General features: G+C 31.1%; 3 protein-coding genes and 1 pseudogene across 3 annotated transcripts; 1 reads left to right on the forward strand and 3 right to left on the reverse strand.

Moving 5' to 3' along the window:
- Positions 1-1,914: 1,914 nt before the first annotated feature.
- On the reverse strand, positions 1,915-16,006 carry LOC149482194 (TWiK family of potassium channels protein 7). The gene is made up of 8 exons (XM_089703898.1): positions 15,782-16,006; positions 14,920-15,160; positions 9,345-9,518; positions 9,078-9,201; positions 8,792-8,950; positions 8,469-8,669; positions 8,147-8,364; positions 1,915-3,631 (listed from the first exon to the last, which is right to left on the reverse strand). Exons 2-8 carry the CDS (start codon positions 15,073-15,075, stop codon positions 3,467-3,469), a joined length of 1,197 nt encoding a protein of 398 aa, XP_089560024.1. The 5' UTR covers positions 15,076-15,160; positions 15,782-16,006; the 3' UTR covers positions 1,915-3,466.
- Positions 9,630-10,913, reverse strand: LOC149482195 (cAMP-dependent protein kinase catalytic subunit beta-like). Its single transcript, XM_089703969.1, has one exon. It carries the CDS (start codon positions 10,837-10,839, stop codon positions 9,775-9,777), a length of 1,065 nt encoding a protein of 354 aa, XP_089560095.1. The 5' UTR covers positions 10,840-10,913; the 3' UTR covers positions 9,630-9,774.
- On the reverse strand, positions 11,176-12,436 carry LOC149482196 (cAMP-dependent protein kinase catalytic subunit 1-like). The gene has a single exon (XM_089703968.1). The coding sequence runs from the start codon at positions 12,244-12,246 to the stop codon at positions 11,176-11,178; it is 1,071 nt and encodes a 356-aa protein (XP_089560094.1). The 5' UTR covers positions 12,247-12,436.
- LOC149482197 (cAMP-dependent protein kinase catalytic subunit alpha pseudogene) lies at positions 12,709-13,826 on the forward strand (annotated as a pseudogene).
- Positions 16,007-23,546: the final 7,540 nt, after the last annotated feature.

Consider the following 23,546-nt stretch of genomic DNA (forward strand, 5'->3'; position numbering starts at 1 on the left):
TGTTTTGTTCAATTTTTTAGCTGTATCTTAGTTTTGCCAATGCAATAAATAACCGATGTTTATCACTGTTATAAAATATATCTTATAACTATAATATATGTATACAGTCATCTATTGTTCCTAAAAAAGAAGTCCCATTATTTGAGTAAGTATTTACTATTTAATGTCGTTAGGGAGGTATGTACATTGTATCTACGTATATAAGTAGGTATACCGTATATTCTTCGCCTGAAAGACACTTTATTCTAACTAAACAAAAAACTAAAAAGTAACATGGGAAAAACAACGAGAAAATTTAGGACGTCGACGGACACTGTTTTCTAACTTTGAAAATCGATCAATAAAACTCTCATCATTCATTTATCCCAAGCTAAGATCCCAAGACCCGTAAAGGGATACGGGATATGACATTTAAAATCAAATCAACTATGATTTATATCTTAGTTTCGCCAATATACCATTACTATAAACAGTGTTCGGAAATATATTCACTATACAAATGTTGAACAACTAACTTCGTTTTTTCCGACTTCAAAAATGGTGGTTTTCAATTCGTCTGTATATTTTCTTTTTGGTTTCCTTAGTTCAGAACTGTCAACTGGGTGAACCGATTCTGATTGTTCTCTTATTATTTGAAAGCTAGTTCCTCCCGCATCTAGTCATGAAAATTTTAAAGTGGTTTTGTTTTTTGATGAAAATAATTAATCAACTTTTATTTTTAATAGTTTCTCTATGATTCATTAAAGATAAAAACAAGAAGTTTTCGAGCATCACCGGATTAACAACACGCTTTAATAAATTACAAGTGTGTCATAACATTGTAACACATAAATCAGACAAATTCACAGCATAATCATAACAAAGGTTTATATGCATCACGCACAAGAGTAACATTGTGGAAATAATCGTAAAATCCAGGTAACAGATCAACTATGGATTATATTTTGCGTAGCAAATAATTTTCTTATACTATATTGTTATATTACCCCATAAATGTTGTGTTTTTAATAAATACCACATTAATATCTAGACAATATTACAAGATAAATTAAAAACGAAGGATTTATAAAAAATACGTTTCAGAAAAATCGTGCTGGCATTATTCATAACAGCAAAAATAATTCAATAAATAGTTATAGTTAACAATATCATAGATATTATTTTGTTTCCAACTGACAGAAAACACACTGAAATTAAATGTAGTTTTCAAATTCTACATATTCTAAATACCATTACTATCCCTTCCTCGAATGCTAGTGCGATGCGCTTTATACATAACAAGAAATGAGTTATTATAAACACAATTTATTTCAGTACAATACCTATTCCCACCACTTAAACGCATTCAACAGAACGTGGCAATGTTTGCATTATAAATTACCGATATTACACAAACATTGGGATATATTTTATTGCGCTATAAAATTTAAGACCAAGTATCTAAATGGAAGATCGTCCCGCAAACGTTAAAGAATTTTTATACACGTTCATTAAAAGTTTTTGCTTTTCGTGATGTGTTTGATATTTGGCTATTTGAAATAGCTTAAAAGAATATACCTGAACACAAATAGATATAATAGTTGGGTACCTATGAGCAAAGTACAAAAAAGTCCTACGTAATCGGTAGGAAATTTTAAATTTTTGAATTAATGAATTAATCAATGTAAATGTTAAAAGACACTGAAAAATTGAAACCAGGCTGCTACATATAAAAATATGTAATGAGCTTCCATGTAGAGCCCATGATAATGCTCAATGTTCATTTTTTCGAATACAAAATTAGCTGTAGGTTATCACCATTCATTTCTGTTATTTCTTAATAAACTAACGATAACGATATAAAGATATTACCATTGATGATAAAAACCAGTCCATAATACAAATAGTTTTAATTAGACATTGTTGCGAATGTTGTTACAGAATTTTATTACCTTACGTACTTTTATAATCGCAATTTCAGGAAATGTGTTTACGTTCCCAGTAATACCCAATAATGCGGTCATTGTATAGAAACGTAGTAAAAAGCTCTAATGCTGGGTACTTAGCATAAAATAGAAACACTTTATGTGATTTACTGTGTATTAGATTCGTGTATCGGCGTGAATAATAAAAAACCTTAAAACAATTTTATAGCAATGGTAATCATGCGTCAAATTTTAACAACAAATTGAATTCCAAATTTGCAAAACAATTAATCATTCTTAAATTCTATACATATCTACATTATACAAAAAATACCACTGCTTTACTGGTGCGTTAATTACGCATGGAAGACAATATTTTTAAAGCAGACAATTTAATTTTGTTTAGCTAATATCTATTATAACAAACGCATAGTTTGCGGTTTTGCGGTTAGCCTTAGCACGAAGTAACCACATAGAAATCGTTTATCATGCATACATTTATTTACACACGTCAGCATTTACGTATCGGAAAAGTATTTCGACAGAGGATATGTAATAATAAGCAAATGTGCTCCTTGTGAGTTGTGATATCTGACGAAGGTGCTACTATTGATCCAATTTCTTTACACTACGGCTACCCAGTCTACTTGACCGAATCTGTGACTAGAATATTTAAGCCGCTATCCGTCAATCTTTTTCTAGAGCAAATACGCTATTTAGGTTAACAAAGAAAATCCCATTCAGGATGTTATAATCATTCAAAATTGTTTAACGTTACCAAGAAATATCCTCAATTATTTAATAGAATACAAAAACAATTGCCTATATTATTTTACTTTAACACAGGACAGTCTTGTATCAAAAGTAATTTATCTAGAGAAAAGCGTTATCTGCTATGCTACTTTATTTAATTACGTTCATCTAATATTTAACGTAGCTGAAAGTAATTTGTCGCAACATTTTCCCGATTCACAAAATATCAGAATGTCACGCAAAACGTTCATAAGTTTTATAATGTAGCAATCCGCAGTGTACTTACTTCCTCCTTATGAAAACCGGCCGAACGTTCACAGAGTTATACAATAACATAGCGAAGTAAAATAACTGCTCAAGTCCAAGAACTTATTTATTGCGGAAGGGAACAAAACAAAGTTTATATTTATATTACAACGTCCGTTCGTAATTAAATTTTAATCGAGGTTTATTTACAGCAATTACCATAAATTAATATTGAATAGTAGGTAATCAATATGCAAAAAATATCCACATCATTCACTTAATTATTAAATTGCTATAATATTATGTACACATTTGTAATTTTAATTGTTACATTGAAGGGCAGCTTAGAAAAAGGAAAATTGTAACAACTAGACTCAGTGTAATCTTAAAATAGTTTGCAAAATCTTTGGTCTTTAAAGCATAAGCTTTCACGCGATCAACATGCTTGATTGAAATAGTGACTAGATTTTTAAAATACTAGATGTAGGTACAGTTCCCAAAATAAGCTTATCTGCGGCTCCGCGGAAAAAATATCAATGATATTTTATTGATATTCTATTCATTTAAACGGATGATTCATAAATAACAATTTGCACTATTGGTGGTTTTTGTTGAGTAGGTGACGGAGAATTTATATTTCTTATGACGGCCTCCAAAGCTGCTTCCCATTCGAGCTGGCGCTTCTCAGCTAGGGCTTCGCGACCACCGCTCATTCGTGGCATTGTTACCTGCGAATATATTATTTAATTAACATAATTTATAATATTTATGATAACATTTAACGGTTAACCACTAGTATTTTATTTTTCATATTTAAAGGAACCTGTTTAGTAAATTGGAGGCTTAAATATTTATATGGTTTTTAATAAATTTTAACTTTACAAGTAGGAAAAAACTCCATGAAACTTTCCATTTGCTGTTTTTTTTTTTTTATAATTGGTTTTATGAAAACGTCGAATTTGAATTCTTATACTTCCGATCCATTAGCTTATGATGACACTTTTATAATACTGCTCTAAAATCTGAATAAATTATATGCTTACGTTTTGAAAAGGCCCTATCTATAACTTCCAAATCAATCACATTGTACAATTATCGAAACTAATCAAATATATCAAAGGGACCACAAAGGGACTTGTCTATATGCTCGTAATCTTGGTGTCAGAATGGACGGAGTCACGTAAATATTCGAATACGACGCGACGGTATCAATAATTTCATCACGCAAAACTGAATGTGTCACGTGGAGCATGTTGTGTTTTATGATTATGTCCTAAGGTTGAACATGTTTGCGAAATATGAGACCCTAATCCTACCGTTAAATTTAATATTCAACGTTTTGAATCCGATCACAATTTACAATTTACGTAACATGCAAGCTCCCATCAAAATAATAATTGGACGAAATAAATCAAAACAATATTTCATGAACAAGTTTTCGTACACTTCACTTATTTATAATTTTTTAGCAATTAATACTAACAAAATTAACAATATATTGTACAGCAGAACCACAATCTCGATTAGTCCCTACTTAAAATGGGCTACCTGGCAACTATTGCTTAGTTACAATCAAATTATACACACATTATACATGTGGATGTAGGTAATCTATACATATAATAAATCTGTAGAAGGGTTAATTCTGTACATTGAAAATATTGAAAAAATAAATAGCAGGGGTGTTACTGGATCGATACCAAACCCAAATATGTGATTAAAAAATTTTTGAAGTGAAACTTCTTTATCGGGGGTGGACAAAAATTTTGTGTAACATTTTTGCGTTACGTTACGCCGCGCGCGTGACATTTTTGCGTTACGCCGTACTCGTGACTATATACATGTTATATTAAAGTGATCAGCAAAATCAAAGGGTTTGTTTTAATTCTAATTCCAGTGAATTTATAAAAAAGTAAATAAGTAATTACATCTATTTTTCTAATACTTAGGTGTAATAATGGTATTTATTTTTCTAAGTTATTTATGATTAACCTCACTTTTTGATTGTATTTTTCAATACACTAACACGTGGGTGGAATTATGGTATCTATTTAATTTAATAATTTATATAATATAATATATATATTTATATTATTTATATATTATATATATATATATATTTATATAATTATAATATAATATATAATTTATAATTTAATTGTGGTATTTATTTTTCTAAAATTGTATTTAAAGTTAACCTCAGTTTTTGATTGAATTTTTTAAAACATTAATAAATCTATGACTCACGTTAACACGTGTTTGCTTGATTGGTGTTCATATATGATTTTGTGAATTCAATATTTATAAGAATAAACCTCAAACTCTTTATGTCCAATCAAAATATGCATGTGCTTTGTTTCTAAGAATTACAAAAGACCCTAAACTTTGATTACTTTTACGATAATAGCCATTGACTATTATACTGTGCCAGATGTGGATACAGTTACCTATTCAAATTGTAAAAATGTGGTATGTCGTAGTAAACAATGCCGTAAAAACCAATGTTTTCGATAAGGCGGTCATATAACATTCAGCAAGGACCTTTCATTTTGGTCAATTTAACCGGTATGTTGTTATAAACGATGTCGCCATAAACGGTTTTGACTGTATTTAAATAGGTAGCGAGGAGCGAAGCGACGAGCGTGTTAGACTAACGTATTTCTGTAATATTGTATACAAGCTGTGCCGCGCGGTTTCACCCGCGTGGCTATGCTCCTGTTGGTCTTAGCGTGATAATATATAGCCTATATTACTCGTGGATAATGTAGCTTTCGAATGGTGAAAGAATTTTTAAAATCGGTCCAGTAGTTTATGAGCCTATTCATTACAATCAATCAAACAAACAAACAAACAAAGTTTTCCTCTTTATAATATTAGTGTAGATAGTAAATTATTTTTTGAAAAATAAGGTCATAAAGAAGTTTCACTTCTTACGTGTGTACTCTAGTACACGCACACATTTTTTGTTTGTCTGTCTGTCTGTCTGACTGTCTGTATGTGAAGGCATCACGTAAAAACTAACGGTTCGATTTCGATGAAACTTGGTATAATTATACCTTATTATCCTGGGCATAAAATAGGATACTTTTTATCCCGGAAAAATACGTAGAAAAAAAATAAATCTTAATTTTTCCGCGCGGACGGAGTCGCGGGCGGAAGCTAGTCTATACATATAATAAATCTGTAGAAGGGTCAATTCTGTACATTGAAAATATTGAAAAAATAAATAGCAGGGGGTGTTACTGGATCGATACCAAACCCAAATATGTGATTAAAAAAATTTTTGTCTGTCTGTCTGTCTGTCTGTCTGTCTGTATGTGAAGACATCACGTGAAAACTACCGGTTCGATTTCGATGAAACTTGGTATAATTATACCTTATTATCCTGGGCGTAAAATAGGATACTTTTTATCCTGGAAAAATATGTAGAAAAAAAATTAATCTTAATTTTTCAGTTTTATCCATAGACGTTGTTCTGTAGAACCGCGAACACACGTTGCGTATTATTATAGGCCTAGCCGTATTTGGGTCCAATAGATATTTATAAGGTGTCATAGTCAGAGTTACTCAAAATGGAGAAATAAACCATCCACGCGAAGACCGACATCCGCGCGGACGGAGTCGCGGGCGGAAGCTAGTATAACATAGAGAAACGTTGAGCTTGTACTAATATTACCTACTAGCGGTCCGCCCCGGCTTCGCCCTACCTACCTACCGTACCTACATGTTTACGTTTTTTTTCATAAGAACTATCCTACTTCATGGAATAGATTCCGCAGCGCACGCGATGACAGAATTTTTATTAAGGAATTTTTTACACCTTGAGTTACATTATTGCATTTTTGGTAAGGATCTCTATTTTTTTTGAAAATGCAATATAGCCTATGTTGCTCAGTGAAAATGCAGCTTTCTAATGGTGAAAGAATTTTTGAAATCGGTACAGTAGTTTATGCGTGAAAACCATACATACATACATACATAGGTACATAGTTACAAACCTTTACTCTTAATAATATTAGTATAGAAGAGCATACCGTATTTTCGGTAGTACTTACATAACATGGACGACCAGAAAAATAGCTTATTAAATCTGAGTCGAGTAAATAACAGAGATTACTGGATCCAAGTAATACATGATAATGTTCGCCCAACCTTAATAATTTTGGTATGATCCCGAGAATAAGCAAAGGCGGCGGTACGCGGTCGATTCTTTTGAAATTTTTATGTTGTGGCTCATAATTTCACAAATAAAGTGCGGTACATTTGAAACTTGGAACGATGTGGTTTATCCATCGATATTTATATATTTTATGACTATCTTTAAATCCGCAGCAACGATAGGTTGCAGCAATATCCATACAACATTGACACGTAATGGTCGGATCTCTGTGAAGGTCGACGGTCGGACCGCTGACGCACTTTTATAACAACACGATGTTTTACAACCGCGGGATCGGAAACATATAAAATTATCCAATAATGTTTGTATATGTTGGACATACATTCAGGAAATTCAGTATTTGTGTTTAATAATAATCAAAGCTTTAAAAGCCAAAAAAAGCTTGACATAAAAATACCATCGCGTCAATTACGAACATAATAGTGTTATTCGAAGAATTTTATGGGATACTAAAACTAAAAGGGTGGCTATTGCGCCATTGAAACATTCATCGACCTGGTTTGAATGTACCTAGTAGCAGTATCAAGCATTTTCAATTAAGGCATTATTACAAGTTTCGGCTCATAAAACTCTTATATAAAATTAAGATAAGCAATCAAGTTTTCGTCTAATAGCCAAAGTACGCTTCAAATATACATGTTCAAAGAAGTTTATCTTTATGTAATTTATTGCTTATAAAAGATCAATCGCGATCTGTCCGTTACTCGAAAATCTTGTTTATGAAGACGGACGTCTGTCGACTTTGCGAAGCCCGAAATTGAAAGGTTCTTTGAACTTGATGTCCATCGATATCATTTTGATGTGTTATGAATTACACATGAGTTGTCGTTACATTGATCATTTTAATTTCAAGCGATCATAGGATCCGCTTCTTTTTTACAATTTATTTTTTTACAATATTAACTACCTACTTGTTTATTTTTAATTAATAAATAAATTATCCGAATTAATATAAGCCACAAAACTACAATTTAAACCGGACGCTTTAATTTCCAAGACAGTTTTAAGCCAGCAGTAAATTTGTACAAAACACAATTAAAATACTTGGTTAATGGGTACTCACGATAGTTAAAACCTTCCGAAGGTCGTGCAGCGCAGACACGTCGACTCCTCTGCCGGCGTCGCCGAGCCTCCTTAATGTGTCTGCCAGTGGACCTGACAGCGCTCGCAATTGTTGCCAAGAACGAGCGTATTGTCTACGAACTAGCTCAATAATAGTAGACGTGAGCGCCAAACCGATTAGTATATACAACGTACATAGCAGCATATACTTCGGTCTCTCTGAAAGTAGGACGACAATGAGAAAAGTTGCATCTGCATCGTACATAATCCGCAATGATGACGTAAATAAAGCTAAACCACAATATCGGAATTTTTATGCTTACTTGGCACAAGATCGCCGAATCCAATAGTTGTCATAGTAATGAAACAAAAGTAAAATCCATCATAAAAAGTCCAATCGTCTTCCCACATTTTAAATAAACCAGCACCAGCTGATAGATATACGAATAAAAATCCGACAGCCCAAAACGCGTACAGTGAGCGTTGTCCAGCTGGATTTGCTTCTGACACCCGGTTACACCATTCTAAAGATAACAAAACAAACTTCATGAAGATACGTATATAAGTTCTTTTAAGCCTTTGATGAGAGATTTATGAGCAATTTGATATTAATAGCCAAAATAAATCACCTTGTAGTGAAACTTACTTGGCATCTCCGGTAAATGTTTAGCTATCACGGACACAAATGTTGCAAACACTCTTCCCAAATCAGCAATCACTGTGAGCGTCAACGGTATCCCAACAAGTGCGTATATTATACAAAATAACCGTCCCCAAAAAGTTTCAGGCACTATGTTTCCATATCCTAAAAAATATTTAACTATACACACATGGAATATGTATAATATATTATTAACACAGTTATTGAACCACAGTAAAAAAATAAACAAAATTTAAACAAACTTATTGAATGCTTACATGTTTTTACACACCTATTGTAGTGAGCACAGTGGATGAAAAGAAAACTGCTTGTAATATACTCCATTTCTCTTCTAAAGGTGGAAAATTTCTTTCTATTTCTAAAGCCAATCCACTACCAGATGCTTCCTCTAAAACCTATTAAAATATATATTCTCTACTTATTTTTTACTTTGTAAAGTAGAAAAACGTAGTATTAAAGAACAAAAAATATTTCATTTTAACTTTAATATAATTTTAGCTAAACATTAAGAAATATTTCATCATTTCAGTTGACTTACTTTTTCGTAAATGGATAGTTGGGCGCTCAGCAGTTTCTCCATGCTCACAACTTCAGTGCCATTAAAATTGAAATCCGATACCACTCGTATTAAATTCCAGCGTTCAGTGAGTAAACGGTCTCGAACATATTCCTGCTTTGCCATTTCTGCTGGATACTCCAATGCTCTAAATACCTATATTTAAGAAACACAACTATTCAGTTTAATATTCGCTATAGGTACATGAACAATGAAAATACACAAATAATGAAATATATAAATCAATAAATCCATCTCATATCAAGAACAACAAAAAAATCATAGTATGTATTATGTACCTTAATCTTAAAATAAGTAAACTGAAATCATCTCAAATCGCTTTATTTACAAAAACATATTACAATTATAGTATAATGATTGTATAATAAAACATAATATGTACAAGTACAGCCTAGAAATGTTCAAACTCTCTCTCAAAAAGGCACTCTGGAGACTTTTTTAACTTTGCATTATCAGTGCCGTAAAAATTACTCGTATCACCAATATTCTTTATTACTGGTTTGTATGGTGGATACGTTCTTTGGTGTAGAATTGAATGCCAATCGATATCTTCGAACCATACGTGCTTCTTGATGTCAAAGACACCTGCTTTCAAAGATCCGAAACGTTTTATGGGATCCACTTCTAAAAGATTCTTTACCAATGATTTACAAGCTGGTGTCATGCAATTAGGGGTTTTGAAAGAACCAGCCAATATTTTTTCATACAGTTTCATCGTGTCTGAACTGTAAAATGGAGGGTATCCAGCGATCATTTCAAATATAAGAATACCGAATGACCACCAATCCACAGAAAATGTATAGCCCTTTGATAAAATAATTTCCGGGGCTATATATTCAGGCGTTCCACATATTGTCCATGTTCTATTACGTATGATTTTACAAAAACCAAAGTCACCCAATTTAATGTATCCAGATTCGGAAAGAAATATATTTTCTGGCTTAAGATCTCTATGTACAACACTACAATGGTGTAAATATTCTAGTGCGAGAACCATTTGCGCAGCGTAGAACTGTGACAAAGGCTCTGATAGATTTCCTAATCTTTTTAATAGAGAAAATAATTCTCCTCCAGGTTCAAAAGGCGTTATAAGGAATATATAAAAATTATCCTTGCAACAAAATTCTAAATTAAGAACAAATGGAAAAGTGACACTTTCTAAAATTTTCTTTTCAAGGAAAAGTTGCTTAACATTCTTCTTTTTTATAACTTGAACCTTCTCTAATGCCTTCATGGCAAGATATTCGAGTGAAATTTTATCTCGAACTAGAAAAACGGTTCCAAATGCGCCTGTTCCTAAAGTTGCCATGAGATCAAAATCCTCAGATGACTTCTCACGCTTCACAGGATTAGCAAAATGTTCTAAAAAATCTTGCTTTAGTACGTCCAAATAGCGCTTATGGTTCAGTTGTAACTCATAAGTATACGGTTTAATTTCCTGCTTAGAAAAAGTCATATTCCTACATTATTAAGTAAATTAAGTGTTGTAAAGAATTATGTGCTTCCACAACATACATAATATTTGGTCAAATTCAAGAAAATGTCAAACACTGTAATGATCATGACATTGATATGTAAAGAATAGACATAAGCAATAAAGAACAAATCATAGTATATCTCGATTCTGTGGAGACTACTCTTTATAAAAAAATCATTATTATAATCATGTTGTGTCTAATTTCATGCAGTCTCACTTATTTGTCTCAGTAGTCGGTGAATATATCGCATAATGTCCTTATATTTCTAGATGTTCATTTCAATAAAAATCATTAACAAATCATTTCAATTTTCATTAAAAATCTTCGAACTCTTTTTCATATAAACATTTAGATGATTTTTTTAATTTCTGTTGTTCCATTTCAGGAAAATTACTTGTATCGCCTGGAGATGGACATATTGGAACAAATGGCGCGGGTAATCTTTGGTGGAGTATTGATTGCCAGCAAATATCAAAGAACCAATTATGACTCTTTATGTCAAATACTCCGTTTTTCAATGATCCTAGTCGTTTCGTCGGATCTACTTGCAATAACCCTTTTACCAAACTCTTACAATCGGGCGGAAGCGAATCTGGACATTTATATTGCCCTTCTAATATTCTTTCGTATAACTTGCTTGGTTCTGATGCAAAAAAGGGTGGATGGCCGGATCCCATTTCAAAAATTAAAACACCAAGTGCCCACCAATCTACTCCAAATGAATATCCTTTTGACAGTATCACTTCTGGCGCTAAATACTCAGGTGTTCCACATAAAGTCCACGTTTTCTTCTTCAGTACTTTACAAAATCCGTAGTCGCATAACTTAATGTATCCATTAGTATCTACTAAAATATTTTCCGGTTTGATATCTCGATGAACAATACCACAGTGATGCATATATTCTAAGGCCAATGTTACTTGACTAGCGTAAAATTTTGATAATGGCTCCGAAAATCCCCCATATTTCTGAATATATGTAAAAAGTTCACCTCCAGCAATATAAGGTAATATGAAATATAAATATAAATTATCTTTAAAAGCAACGTCCAATGATATAACATTTGCAAAATGCACACTTTCTAGTATTTTCTTCTCCAATATTAAATGTTTCACGTGCCTCCTTTCAACTACAACTCTTTTCTCGACAACTTTCATAGCGTGATAAGTAAATGTTCCTTTGTCTCTTACTAAAAATACTTCTCCATAAGCACCACTTCCAATTGCTTTAATATTATCAAAGTCATCTAGTGTTTTATCAGCATTGGGTGGATCCTCATATCTCTTTTTGAATTCGTCTTTCAGCATATCTAGGTATCGCAAGTGATCTTTATGGTTTTGATCAGTGTATCCTGCAGTAGGAGCAGTACGATCATGTGCATACATACTCTTTATTATACGGCTGTATATATTTTACATAATTCATATATCAAATGATAAAATCACCTCCAAAATATAATTGTATAAAAATCATTTTGTCATAATATATCCGTCCATAATTCACGACTTTGGCACATCTTTGGCATTCATCGAAAACTGCTAAGTACTACAGATTATCGTAATTTACAAATTACGCAAATTACCTTTATAAATTTCAGAATTTATGTAAATTTAAATTTAACACTTAGAGTTTTACATATTTTTTTATAAATAATTATATTTTAAAATATTGCAATATAGATTAATATTTGTAATAACATTTTTATTTTAGCAAAAAATGTGTCAATACTTTCGACCCGAATAAAATAAGCATATCTATGGTATTGGTTAGTATGAAATTTCAATGTGACGTGAAATAGAACCCCATATAAAAATTACTTATTTTCATCTTAATAGCATATGAATAATTTATCAAACTGTTGTCGAAAAGAGATATCGATGCTATGGCAGAAGATGCCAAAAGACATATTTATTCGCCACATCCTGAAGGATACTCGCAATCTAAGCAAGAGCAGTACAAACAATATCTTAAAAAATTGCAACACAATTTTATCGAAGCGTGGAACGAAAAATTGGAATGTAATGCAAGCTTAGGTGATTTCGAAAAAATTAAAGTTTTAGGTACAGGAGCGTTTGGAGTTGTTTATCTCTCTAAATACACAAAAACAGGAAGATACTATGCTATAAAAATGATGGAAAAAGAAAAAATTGTAAAAATGAAGCAGATTGAACATAGCTACTATGAAAAGAAAATACTTTGTGGACTGAACTTCCCTTTTGTGGTCTATATGAAATATTTCTTTAAAGACAACGTATATTTATACTATGTCCTTCCATTTGTGGCAGGAGGTGAGATGTTTACGCATTTGAGGAAATTAGGAAAGTTTGATGAGAGCACTGCAAAATTTTATGGAGCCCAGGTAGTTTTAGCGTTGGAATATTTACATACGTGTGAGTTAGTGTACCGTGACTTAAAACCAGAAAATATTCTCATAGAACGAACTGGCTACATAAAAATCACAGATTTTGGCTTTTGTAAACTTGTTCGCGGCAGAACATGGACCTTGTGTGGAACTCCCGAATATCTCGCACCTGAAGTTATTTTGAGTAAAGGGTACGGTATGTCTGTAGATTGGTGGTCACTTGGCATATTAGTATTTGAAATGAACGCTGGCTACCCACCATTCTATGCATCCGATCCGATGAGAATTTATGAAAAAATCGTAGCAGGAAAATATCGATGTCCTAGCCATTTTACCCCTGAACTTCGAGATTTGCTCGCACATATTTTGCAAGTGGATATAACGAAGCGTTACGGAAATTTAAAAGATGGCGCCCTTGACTTTAAAAATCACAAATGGTTTCGACAAATAGATTGGGACGGTCTCCTGAATAGTCGAATTCAGGCGCCATTTGTTCCCAAAATACGATCACCCGGTGACACTTCTTACTTTGAAACTTATGAAGATGAAAAAATAAAGGAGAGTCCTGTTTGTTTATATGAAGAAGAGTTTGCTGACTTTTAAAATATTCATTTTTCACTTTAGTACTATTTTTCATTTACTTAAAGAGTTCTGATTTTAGTTTAAGCAAGCACTTTTAACGAAATAAGGTTTACTAGTAGGCTATGGTGTTGAAGTGCGTTTTGACTTGTAAGTCACGATGTAATGCTGTGTTATGTACACAATTAAATAATTGAATAAAATATAATGTTATTTTTTACGTTGAGGTCAACAAGATAAAATAATACAAAATTTATTTATTGAATTTCTACTATATTTTTTGGCAACACGTCAATAGTTTGAAGACAATGACGCTATGCATGTTCTGACATCATTATGTTTTGTTCTAATTAGCTAACACAAATAATCACCCAACTACACGTAACATACATTATGGGAAAAGGAAGTATCAAAAATTTATGATAACATCACTGCTATAAATATAATATTTAAACTTGAAATTATATTACATACAAGCTGCGCTCCGCGGTTTCACCCACGTGGCTCCGCTTCTGTTGGTCTTAGCGTGATGATATATTATAATTATGAGCCTATAGCCTTCCTCGATAAATGAGCTATCCAACACCGAAAGAATTTTTCAAATTGGACCAGTAGTTCTTGAGATTAGCGCGCTCAAACAAACAAATAAACTCTCCAGCTTTATAATATTAGTATAGATAAACCGACATATAAAATCGTACATCTGAGTCAGAAATCTCTTTACGTTGAGGTTTAGTCAGAACTTCTGAATAATAATATTTAGTACCATTCCTTCTTTGAAAAAATTATATATGCCTGTCCAAAACTCGTATAATAACAATGGATATTATAATGATGATGATTTCATCAAACCTTTGTGAAATTACACATTCTCAGAAGAAAACTTATAAAAAACATGGGTTTTTTATAAGTTTTAGTCGAAATTATATACCAAACTATAACTATTCTTTAAGCCTTAATTCACACATTGTTGGGAATACCTCATGCTTCTTCCAAGTTTTGCGTATTATATTGTATTACTACCTACTACAGCTAGTACTTTACAATCCTTCTGACTTTATAAATATTATTTGATAAAAACATCTTTACGTTGGTTATCGGACTATTTTATACGTACCAGTCCACCACCGGCCGTATACAGCATGAGGGCGACAAACAATCCGACATGAGAAAGGGCAGCTTTAGGAAAATATCTTTCCCATTTCGACGGAGGAGGAGCACCGCCCATCAACGTCTCTGTCTCCCAACTAACATTCTTCACTCCTTTACACATCGTGTCAAAACACTTGATTCAGCATTAAAATAAATTTAACCATTTTTCACCGAAGACTATGGAGCTTCATAGTGACTAATAGTGTCTGAAAATATAAATCATTATTTTTACACTATAAATAAAAGATAGCTTTTAAATGTGAAAAGATATAAGTAACAAAATTACACAAATTGATGTGTGTATTTAAAAAGAAATGAAGGAAAAAGAAAAAAGCCTTTTAATTATCACTAAATAATATACAAGATATCAAACTGTAGCACGTAATTGACCAACTTATAAAAACTATTGTAAGCTAAACAATCTTTATTATGTAATATCACGTTCAAGAGAAACATGACCAATGTACACTGTAAATGTACTGACCTACTTTGAATAAGGAATTTCTGCAGGCTTTAACCATAAACTTTTTCTGATTACCAAAAGTAGGTTATCCCCATATAACCTTATCTTTCCGATGTATCAGTAATTTATAAAATTACAATATAATTTAAAAGCACTTTTTAAGGATAATGTAGCCTGCAATGGCGTCAAATTATGTAAGAAAGAAAACCAGACGATGTAGAAAACTTCTTAAGTCGAGATAAATAAATTCGCTATTTATCATTTTTTTTATTACGCTACACAAAATAGCAAATTCAAATAAAACACTTTATGGTGGAAAGTTTCCCATTAAATTACAAAATAATATTATATCCACTAAACGTACCTGACCTTTGATTAATTATAATACACTCACATTAACTCGAATAAAAAAAACTGGTAATAATAATTATACATAGATAAAACGTGCAAATGTTTCACCGTTAATAATGTAAAAAAACCTCATTTAAATACCGGCCACAATCACGTGACTTAAGAACGAACTTTTCGAGAATGAAACGAAAATAGCGTTTTACGGGAACATCCTATCCCGACAGCGGTAGGCGATAAACTGAAAACCGTTTCAATACTTCAGGCTAGTAAAGCTAAGCCCAGAGCTTTGAAAAGCTTAACCCCTTGCAATTAATCGAGTTTCGCTACGCGTTTAGTTTCCAAATTCCTTTAATGTATTTAATTCGATTGCCTAAATGTATATATCATTTACATAAATTGAATCTTATTAACAAAACACTGACGCCTTATTTCCGTATCGGAATCATAGGCCTACTTAAGGAACATCAATATTACACGAAAATTAATTCTATTATGTTTCCTTATCAGGAATATGGACGTTTACATTAAAGATTTATAACTTTAAAATTTTATTCAAAGCACATGAGAACTGGTTTAGGATTTGTTTTATTTAAATTACCTATACCAGTATGTGTCATGTGCGATTGATGTTACCAATCCTGCAATTTAGTTGTTTTGGGACATCATCAATTAAAATTATGAAGCGGCTATTTATTAAACTACGTAGTTATATATCTTTAAAAAGAAGTAAGTACAACATTAAGCTCTGGCTCTAGCTGGTAGTATGAATTAATTACACTGTTTTAGCAACGGTGTATTTATTAAATGAGTAACCAGCCTCCATGAAATAATAAAAATTAATATAAAATTAAAAACAATGTAATGAGATAAATAAGTTTGCCTACTCATTCAAATTAGGTATACCTAGCTAAAGTTTTATTGCTAGTTTAGTTTATTAACTACATACCTATATTGTCTGTGGTGTTGTATAATTTTTTCTTTTCTTTTAATTTGCACTTGATTTGCACAAATAACTAAGATATGTTTTTATTAAATCATACAAAAACAGGCTGTATTTGTCTCAATGTCAAACATAGGGTGCCACTTACTTTTTAAAACATGGGACAACTATCAATATTTTTATTTTTTGTTATTAACTTATTCTATACTTCTAGGGAGTTTCTTTTGTCAGCCAAACATGCGGGAATAATGTAGGCCTAGTTTCTTATAATACCTACCTTAGCATGGCCATGTCCTCTAGCTATTACGTAAAATTGTGATAAACAATATACTGCATTGAAGCTTTACATTTAAAACACTCATAACCTGCAATGCTACGCTATATTTTTATTATTTATGATATAAGTTCATATCTGGTGTGATAAAGCACATTCATATTAACAAACCTATACGTAGGTATTCTCATATCATTATATGAGTAAACGTACCCGGATGGGAACGGCATAATGTAGTTCCTAAAAACCGATAACAGCAAAATATGTGGATACATATTTTGCTGTTATCGGTTTTTAGGAACTACATTATGCCGTTCCAAAGAGACGTAAGTATAGGTATTTACCTGATAGGCTGGTAAAGTATCAGCTTTACATATATTACGTATTGATATTGACGAGTATTTATTCGTAACAAAACACTCCATGTGAGTGCTCTTAACACCAGAAATATATTATTCACGAATTTGGACCGCGTCGTTTACCATTTGAACTAATTTGCATATCATACAACACAAATCAACTGCTATCTTGTGTCTACTATCCATTGCTAATAATATACATGTGACACCAATTCTTTGTGTCTCCTAAAAGTGATGAAGGGAATTTGACCTTGAACTTTGACGAAGGACATATACCTTTCTTTTCGTCAATACACATAAGGCGAATTAAAGGATGTACTCTATTACACCTAGATATATGAAAGCATAGTGACATAGGTGTGTGTTTTAGCATTACTAAGCTTATTCGTTAACAATAAGTTTGGGAAATCACTGCTTATATTCGTACGTTTTTAGCTGACCTGGGTCACACCGTAAGTTTTGCGATAAGCTCGTTAATGGTAAAGCAGTGTTTTTTATCGATAGATTCAGGTATACCGTATACATAGTTAATTACTATTGCGGACCTCGCAAAGCTAATTCATTAGGGCACGCGAGCGCCCTAAGCGAGCGCCTGATCATTTCCTTTTCATTATCACGGTGGCTTATTAAAGTTTGCCTGGCTTTGGTAACAGGCTCGAACTGTTTTAGTAACGTACGATTTAATTAATTTAATTTTATGCCAGTTAATCTAATTCATCAAACACACTTATTAAAAAGTCTACGAAAAAGTTTTCAACCTTTAAGCAATTATAACTTTAGTTTGTTTATTAAAATTTTGCACAATATTCAATATTTGTAATTTTGATGCTCGTAGTTTCCCAATATTCACTAACAAGACGAAAGTAACAATTTCCCTATAAACCTCGTTATAAGTTTCTTTAAAACTTTAGCTTCATGTTTTTATGCATAACTAATTGGGCTTTAGAAGTTTTTCCAATGAAACAGTTAATAATCTTCTATTATTATTTCAGACCTAACAAATATTTTACCTTCCAGGCATTTGTTTTGTTGATATAGGATATATTTTACAAACATAAACTTCAAGAGCGGGGTTAAGAAACCATATTTATCTACTGAGACCAGCTTGAATTAATTATTATTTATAATTTCGCAGAAACGCTTTGGTAACTAACTCTTTGCTAGCAGAATGGCGCTATTATCTCGCATTTCAAGTACCTAAAGCTTTTTCTTAGAGATAAGAATAACTTAATAATAATTTAAGTTGATAGCTGATTAAATATGCATGATACAATTCTGACAAAATAATAAAAAATATATTATATTATGTAAATCGTAGTAATCGTATACTAAAAAATAAACGGTGTAGAGAATAAATTTAATTGAGAAGCTTATCTTTTCGAGTTACTAGAAAAAATACATTTATAGGCAGGTATAATTAATTAATATTTTTTTATTCCATCCAAATAACTGATAAATTAAAATGTTTCATGCTTTTTTTTAATGCTTCACATTTTCTACAACCATTTATTTAGCCAACAAAAAGAAACGCATAAAAACAATATATAATCTCGATTAATGAAGATAATTATTAAAGTTTTCTTACTTTAATAATTATCTTCATTACTTAATCGAATATTTCTATCTACGTAGACCATAGATAGGTTCATATTAATACGTTATATTATGTAGATAATATATTATATTAATTTAGTTTCATTAGTTTCAATGGAAAATATAGAGAGCTTGAGTTATATTTCATTTTTCTTTTTGAGATTTTACTATATCATAAAAGGTGTAAACTTCGTCAATTCTACTTAAATTAACTAAGTAACTCTTAAAATGGTATAAAATATATTCCTAGTATAGTAAAAATAGTTAATATTTTGACGTTATGAAAATAATGTGAAATTTAAATCAGTGATTTTACCAATATAAAAAAAAAATATTTACGAAGGAATCTCCGAAATTGTTTTTTATACTCAATTCAACAATAGAAGACTGACAACAATGACTCTTCAGGTGTAGGTTTTTACATAAAGTTCAGAGGTTGGAAAAAAAATTAAACAAAGTAACACACCAATATTTAAGCCTGCAGTTCAGTGCACTTCCAAAATGTCATAACCTATACCGTCATGTGTATTCTAATGTCATGATTTATTGTGTTTATTTTATATTCAGCATATAACTTTAAAGTGATTAAGAGCTATTTTTAAATCTTGTTAACATTCTACCGCTAATATAAACATCAATATCGAATAAATATATCATTAAAATTATCAATACTTAACCTGTCCTTTAAATATATATGTAGGTATCAATAAGTTTATTATACAATTTATATGAGTAATATGTAAACCAAATATGTATCAATTATAGTTTATATCCACTTAATTAGGTACTATAGATCAGGTTATATAGATTTAAGGAAATGTTGTACAAAAACTTCAACTTTCAAGTAAAATACCGAAATAAAGATACCAGGAACCAGCCTTTTTAATATTTTTTTTCGAATTAAAATAAATGCTAAAAATGGAAATACTAGTTTTGCTGGAACTTGATAAAAAATTAACGCTACAATCGAAAGATACGGTGTACACTCATATTGGAAATTCTGAAAATTATAGGCAATGTAAAGTATGGGGAAAAATTAATACAATGAAATTCCTATGTTTATTTACACACCGGGACAACCCGGATAAATCCGGGGTATGCAATTAGCTAACTATAAAAAATGTCATCTTATTACAAAGTACAGTATTATTTTATGATTCTGCTTTAATTACGTACCTGTCGCTAGCTATTTTATACCTTTTTATCAGAATAAGGACATATACTGAACATCGAATCACCATTATGACTAAAAAAAAGCTAATAAATATAAAAATTACTAAGCGATTTTAGCAGATGTTGCAAGAGGTCATAATCTTATAAAATCTGTCAGTGAAAAATTAATTGCATATTGATATGAAATAAAAAAATAAAGGAAGGCTCTAGGTTGGCTCTAGATGACTCAAATTTAAACCTGACGGGTGAAAGCATGAAATTCATTAATTCCATTATTATTTAATTAAATCAGAGTAATTACTCTCATAAAATAAAAGGGACATTTCGGTCAATTTAACCGATTAATGTGACAGCTACTTCCGAAAAGTAGGAAATAAAACAGCTTTGGATTCAAATGTCAATGACTTGTCGATTTTCTGTATAAGGTTTCTCGTGAATAATGAGTCACATACGCCAGGAAGCTAAGAAAACATATTATGCTATGTGAGAAAGCCACTTAAGGTAAATGTGTTAAAGTGTAATTTATGCGCCTTTAATGTCTAAAAACCTTCGCAGTCAATTCTCAAAACATGGTAATTGTTCAAAAATTCATGGAGCATGACTAGAGCGTAGAGCGTTTTATTAATAATGATTATAATGTTTATTGCTTAGCATAATTTTTGGTGTAATGTTTTTTTTTATATAGGTCTATTCATATTTGTTGCTAAGCATATTATGATAATATACAGTTACATATTTTGTAAAATTAAATTGTAATACTGACATGATTAAAAAGAGCAACTATGGAGTTTCTTGCCGGTTCTTCTCCATAGATAGGTACTGCTTTCCGAATCGGTGGTAAATGTTAAAAATATGTAATGACGTTTCAAAAGTGCTTCTCGAAAAAGTCTAATTGAATAAATAAATGTTTGAGTTTGAGTTTTGAGTTTTAAGGAAACAAAGGAAATATACTTAATGGACTTGTGCAAAAAAATCTCTAAAAGTTTATTAATATTTATACTATTTTATTACACTTGAATATGCATAGGTACATCAAGTATATTAAATACTTTTTACGAGATTTAATCTTCTAATTCAAGATTTCGAACACTCGTGGAAAATAATAATTATATATTTTACATTATCCCCTCTAAAAACGAAAGAGCCGAGAATATTTTAATCTGCAAAAAGACAGGAATTTTCACTATATATAAAGAAAGACTCTTAAACTAGTCAACCACAAGACTTTTTGCTAGCAACGAAAAATACCTATATTTTTTTTAATCTTCCCCAGCCCTACAATCGGATGTTGAAATCTGTATGAGACTGTCCACTAAATTAGTACAGGTCTTATAATACAAATAAATAATAAAATAAATGTTCTCTATCTTGTATCAGGAAAGGGGATCCGTGTTACCCCGAATTGAACGCGAGCGAAGCCGCAGGCATAAGCTAGTAAATAAAACAAATTATGTTGTATAATTCCGTAGATTTTCCCGTAGATTTAGAATTTATTGAAACAAATATAGTATTGCGTCGTTTTTATTTTACTTTGAAAAGTAACAGAAGATAAACAAAAGAAACTTAAAGCAGCGGCACGAAGTTAACTAAATAAGTACCGCAATGGTTATGCCACTATCACCATGATAGTATATAGTTAGTACAAATAATAATGCAATTAAATAAAAATTAGAAAAACTTTTTAACACGTAGGTATCTATCACAAATATTTCCTCAATAAATAATGCAGATAAATGTATTTGGTTTGTAGGAAAATATTTGTATATCACCGGCAAAAAAACTATTCAAATTAAATAAACTTTTATGGCTCAAATTGATATTTAATTTATGCTACAAAGAAAAAATATTTAGCCTCAGCAAATGTTACCTAGCTACAGCAAATTTTTATTTAAGAAGAATGAATCTTCCAACTTCACAACACAATAATATAGATATTATGAAAGGAAATCGTATGTATTAAAAATCATATTATATGCAAATCAAATGTACCTGCATGATTAGATAAATGGTCTCTATTATGCATTTTTAACAGTATTCGGAATCTCTTCAATACAACAATCCTTAATAAATCAAATAAATTATATTTAACGATATAAATACAATATAAAACGAATAATCACGTATAAAAGTCACAAATTTGCATTTATTTATAGGTATATTTTATGAGGATACGTTGACATCGCCTTTGCAACTGCATTATATTATAATACTAGGTTTCCGCCCGCGGCTTCGCCCGCGCACTCAAAGAAAAACCCGCATAGTTCCCTTTCCCGTGGGATTTCCGGGATTGCGTTATTTTTCCGGGAAAAAAGTGGCCTATGTCCTTTCTCGGGAATCAAAATATCTCCATACCAAATTTCATGAAAATTGGTTCAGTAGTTTAGGCGTGATTGAGTAACAGACAGACAGACAGAGTTACTTTCGCATTTATAATATTAGTATGGATTAGCATCATGCATGCATTGCTATATAATCCTACGTGCATTTATATATAATCGAGTTCATAGAAGCAGTTCCTTTTCTAGGAATTGTTTGTTTTTTTTTTCATCATTTCTTTTAGCTGTATTTTTCGATTATGTAAAAAAAAATGTAGGTACTCTTTTTTATAGCTGCTCATGAGTCGTCACTATTTTTTGTTTATTTAGAGTATCCAGCCTCATCCATAAACTAATATACATAACACGTGCAAAATAAACAACAATAAAATCTCTATATTTATTATTATTTTATTTAGAGTTCTTTCAAAACGCATAGTTTATGTTATACGACCTTTCTTCATACATGGACTATGCAAAAAAATTTTAATCAGTAGTTCCTGAGATTAGCACATTCACGCAAACAAACAACCCAACAAACTCTTTAGCCTTATAACATTAGTATTAGTGTAGATAGGTGCCTGGTCAATAGCAAAGCAGGCATTGTATGAATAATAATTACTTCACTAGAGCGTTGACAATAACTTAACGTGATTGTAAATCATAAGCAGAGTTTATTGCATCAGTAACTGATTAGTATTTTTTCAAACTTATTATATTACTTACTGTAAAACAAGATGTTTCATGCAATACATATTTTTACTAATATATTGTCTTATTTTTGTTTCAAAGTCCACTCTAATAAAATGCTCTAAAAGTTTGACAGTAATGATGCATTGAAAAGATAAAAGAAAGGCTGTTACCTAACTTTTGCATAAAGTATTTGCATTTTTTTATAATTTTCTCAATAATATAAAATGACTTCTATGTTAGTTTTTTGCAAATACAAAATTACTTTAACAGTTCTTGAATTATTACAAAAATAATAGTTGCATTAAAATATGGACTTAATAGTTATTCGAAACCACGTATAATAATAGATCAACTGCAAAAAAACAGTTAGTTATTATTAATTTCTTATTTTTTTATAATTTACAATTATTGAATATGATAAATTATGTGTA

This window comes from Colias philodice, chromosome 15 (genome assembly GCF_061535455.1).
Source record: "Colias philodice isolate Cphi_HAF_F1 chromosome 15, ilColPhil1 Martin Lab GWU primary, whole genome shotgun sequence".
Classification (NCBI taxonomy): Eukaryota; Metazoa; Arthropoda; class Insecta; order Lepidoptera; family Pieridae; genus Colias; species Colias philodice.

Bases quoted from the DNA above. Each gene is read 5' to 3' on its own strand.
- LOC149482195 (XM_089703969.1), bottom strand. From the start codon at position 10,839: ATGACTTTTTCTAAGCAGGAAATTAAACCGTATACTTATGAGTTACAA.
- LOC149482196 (XM_089703968.1), bottom strand. From the start codon at position 12,246: ATGTATGCACATGATCGTACTGCTCCTACTGCAGGATACACTGATCAA.
- LOC149482194 (XM_089703898.1), bottom strand. From the start codon at position 15,075: ATGTGTAAAGGAGTGAAGAATGTTAGTTGGGAGACAGAGACGTTGATG. The intron at 9,519-14,919 runs GTACGTATAAAA...TCTTAAATATAG, and splicing joins ATACGGCCGGTGGTGGACTG to GTATTTAGAGCATTGGAGTA. The intron at 3,632-8,146 runs GTGAGTACCCAT...ATATATTCGCAG, and splicing joins TTCGGAAGGTTTTAACTATC to GTAACAATGCCACGAATGAG.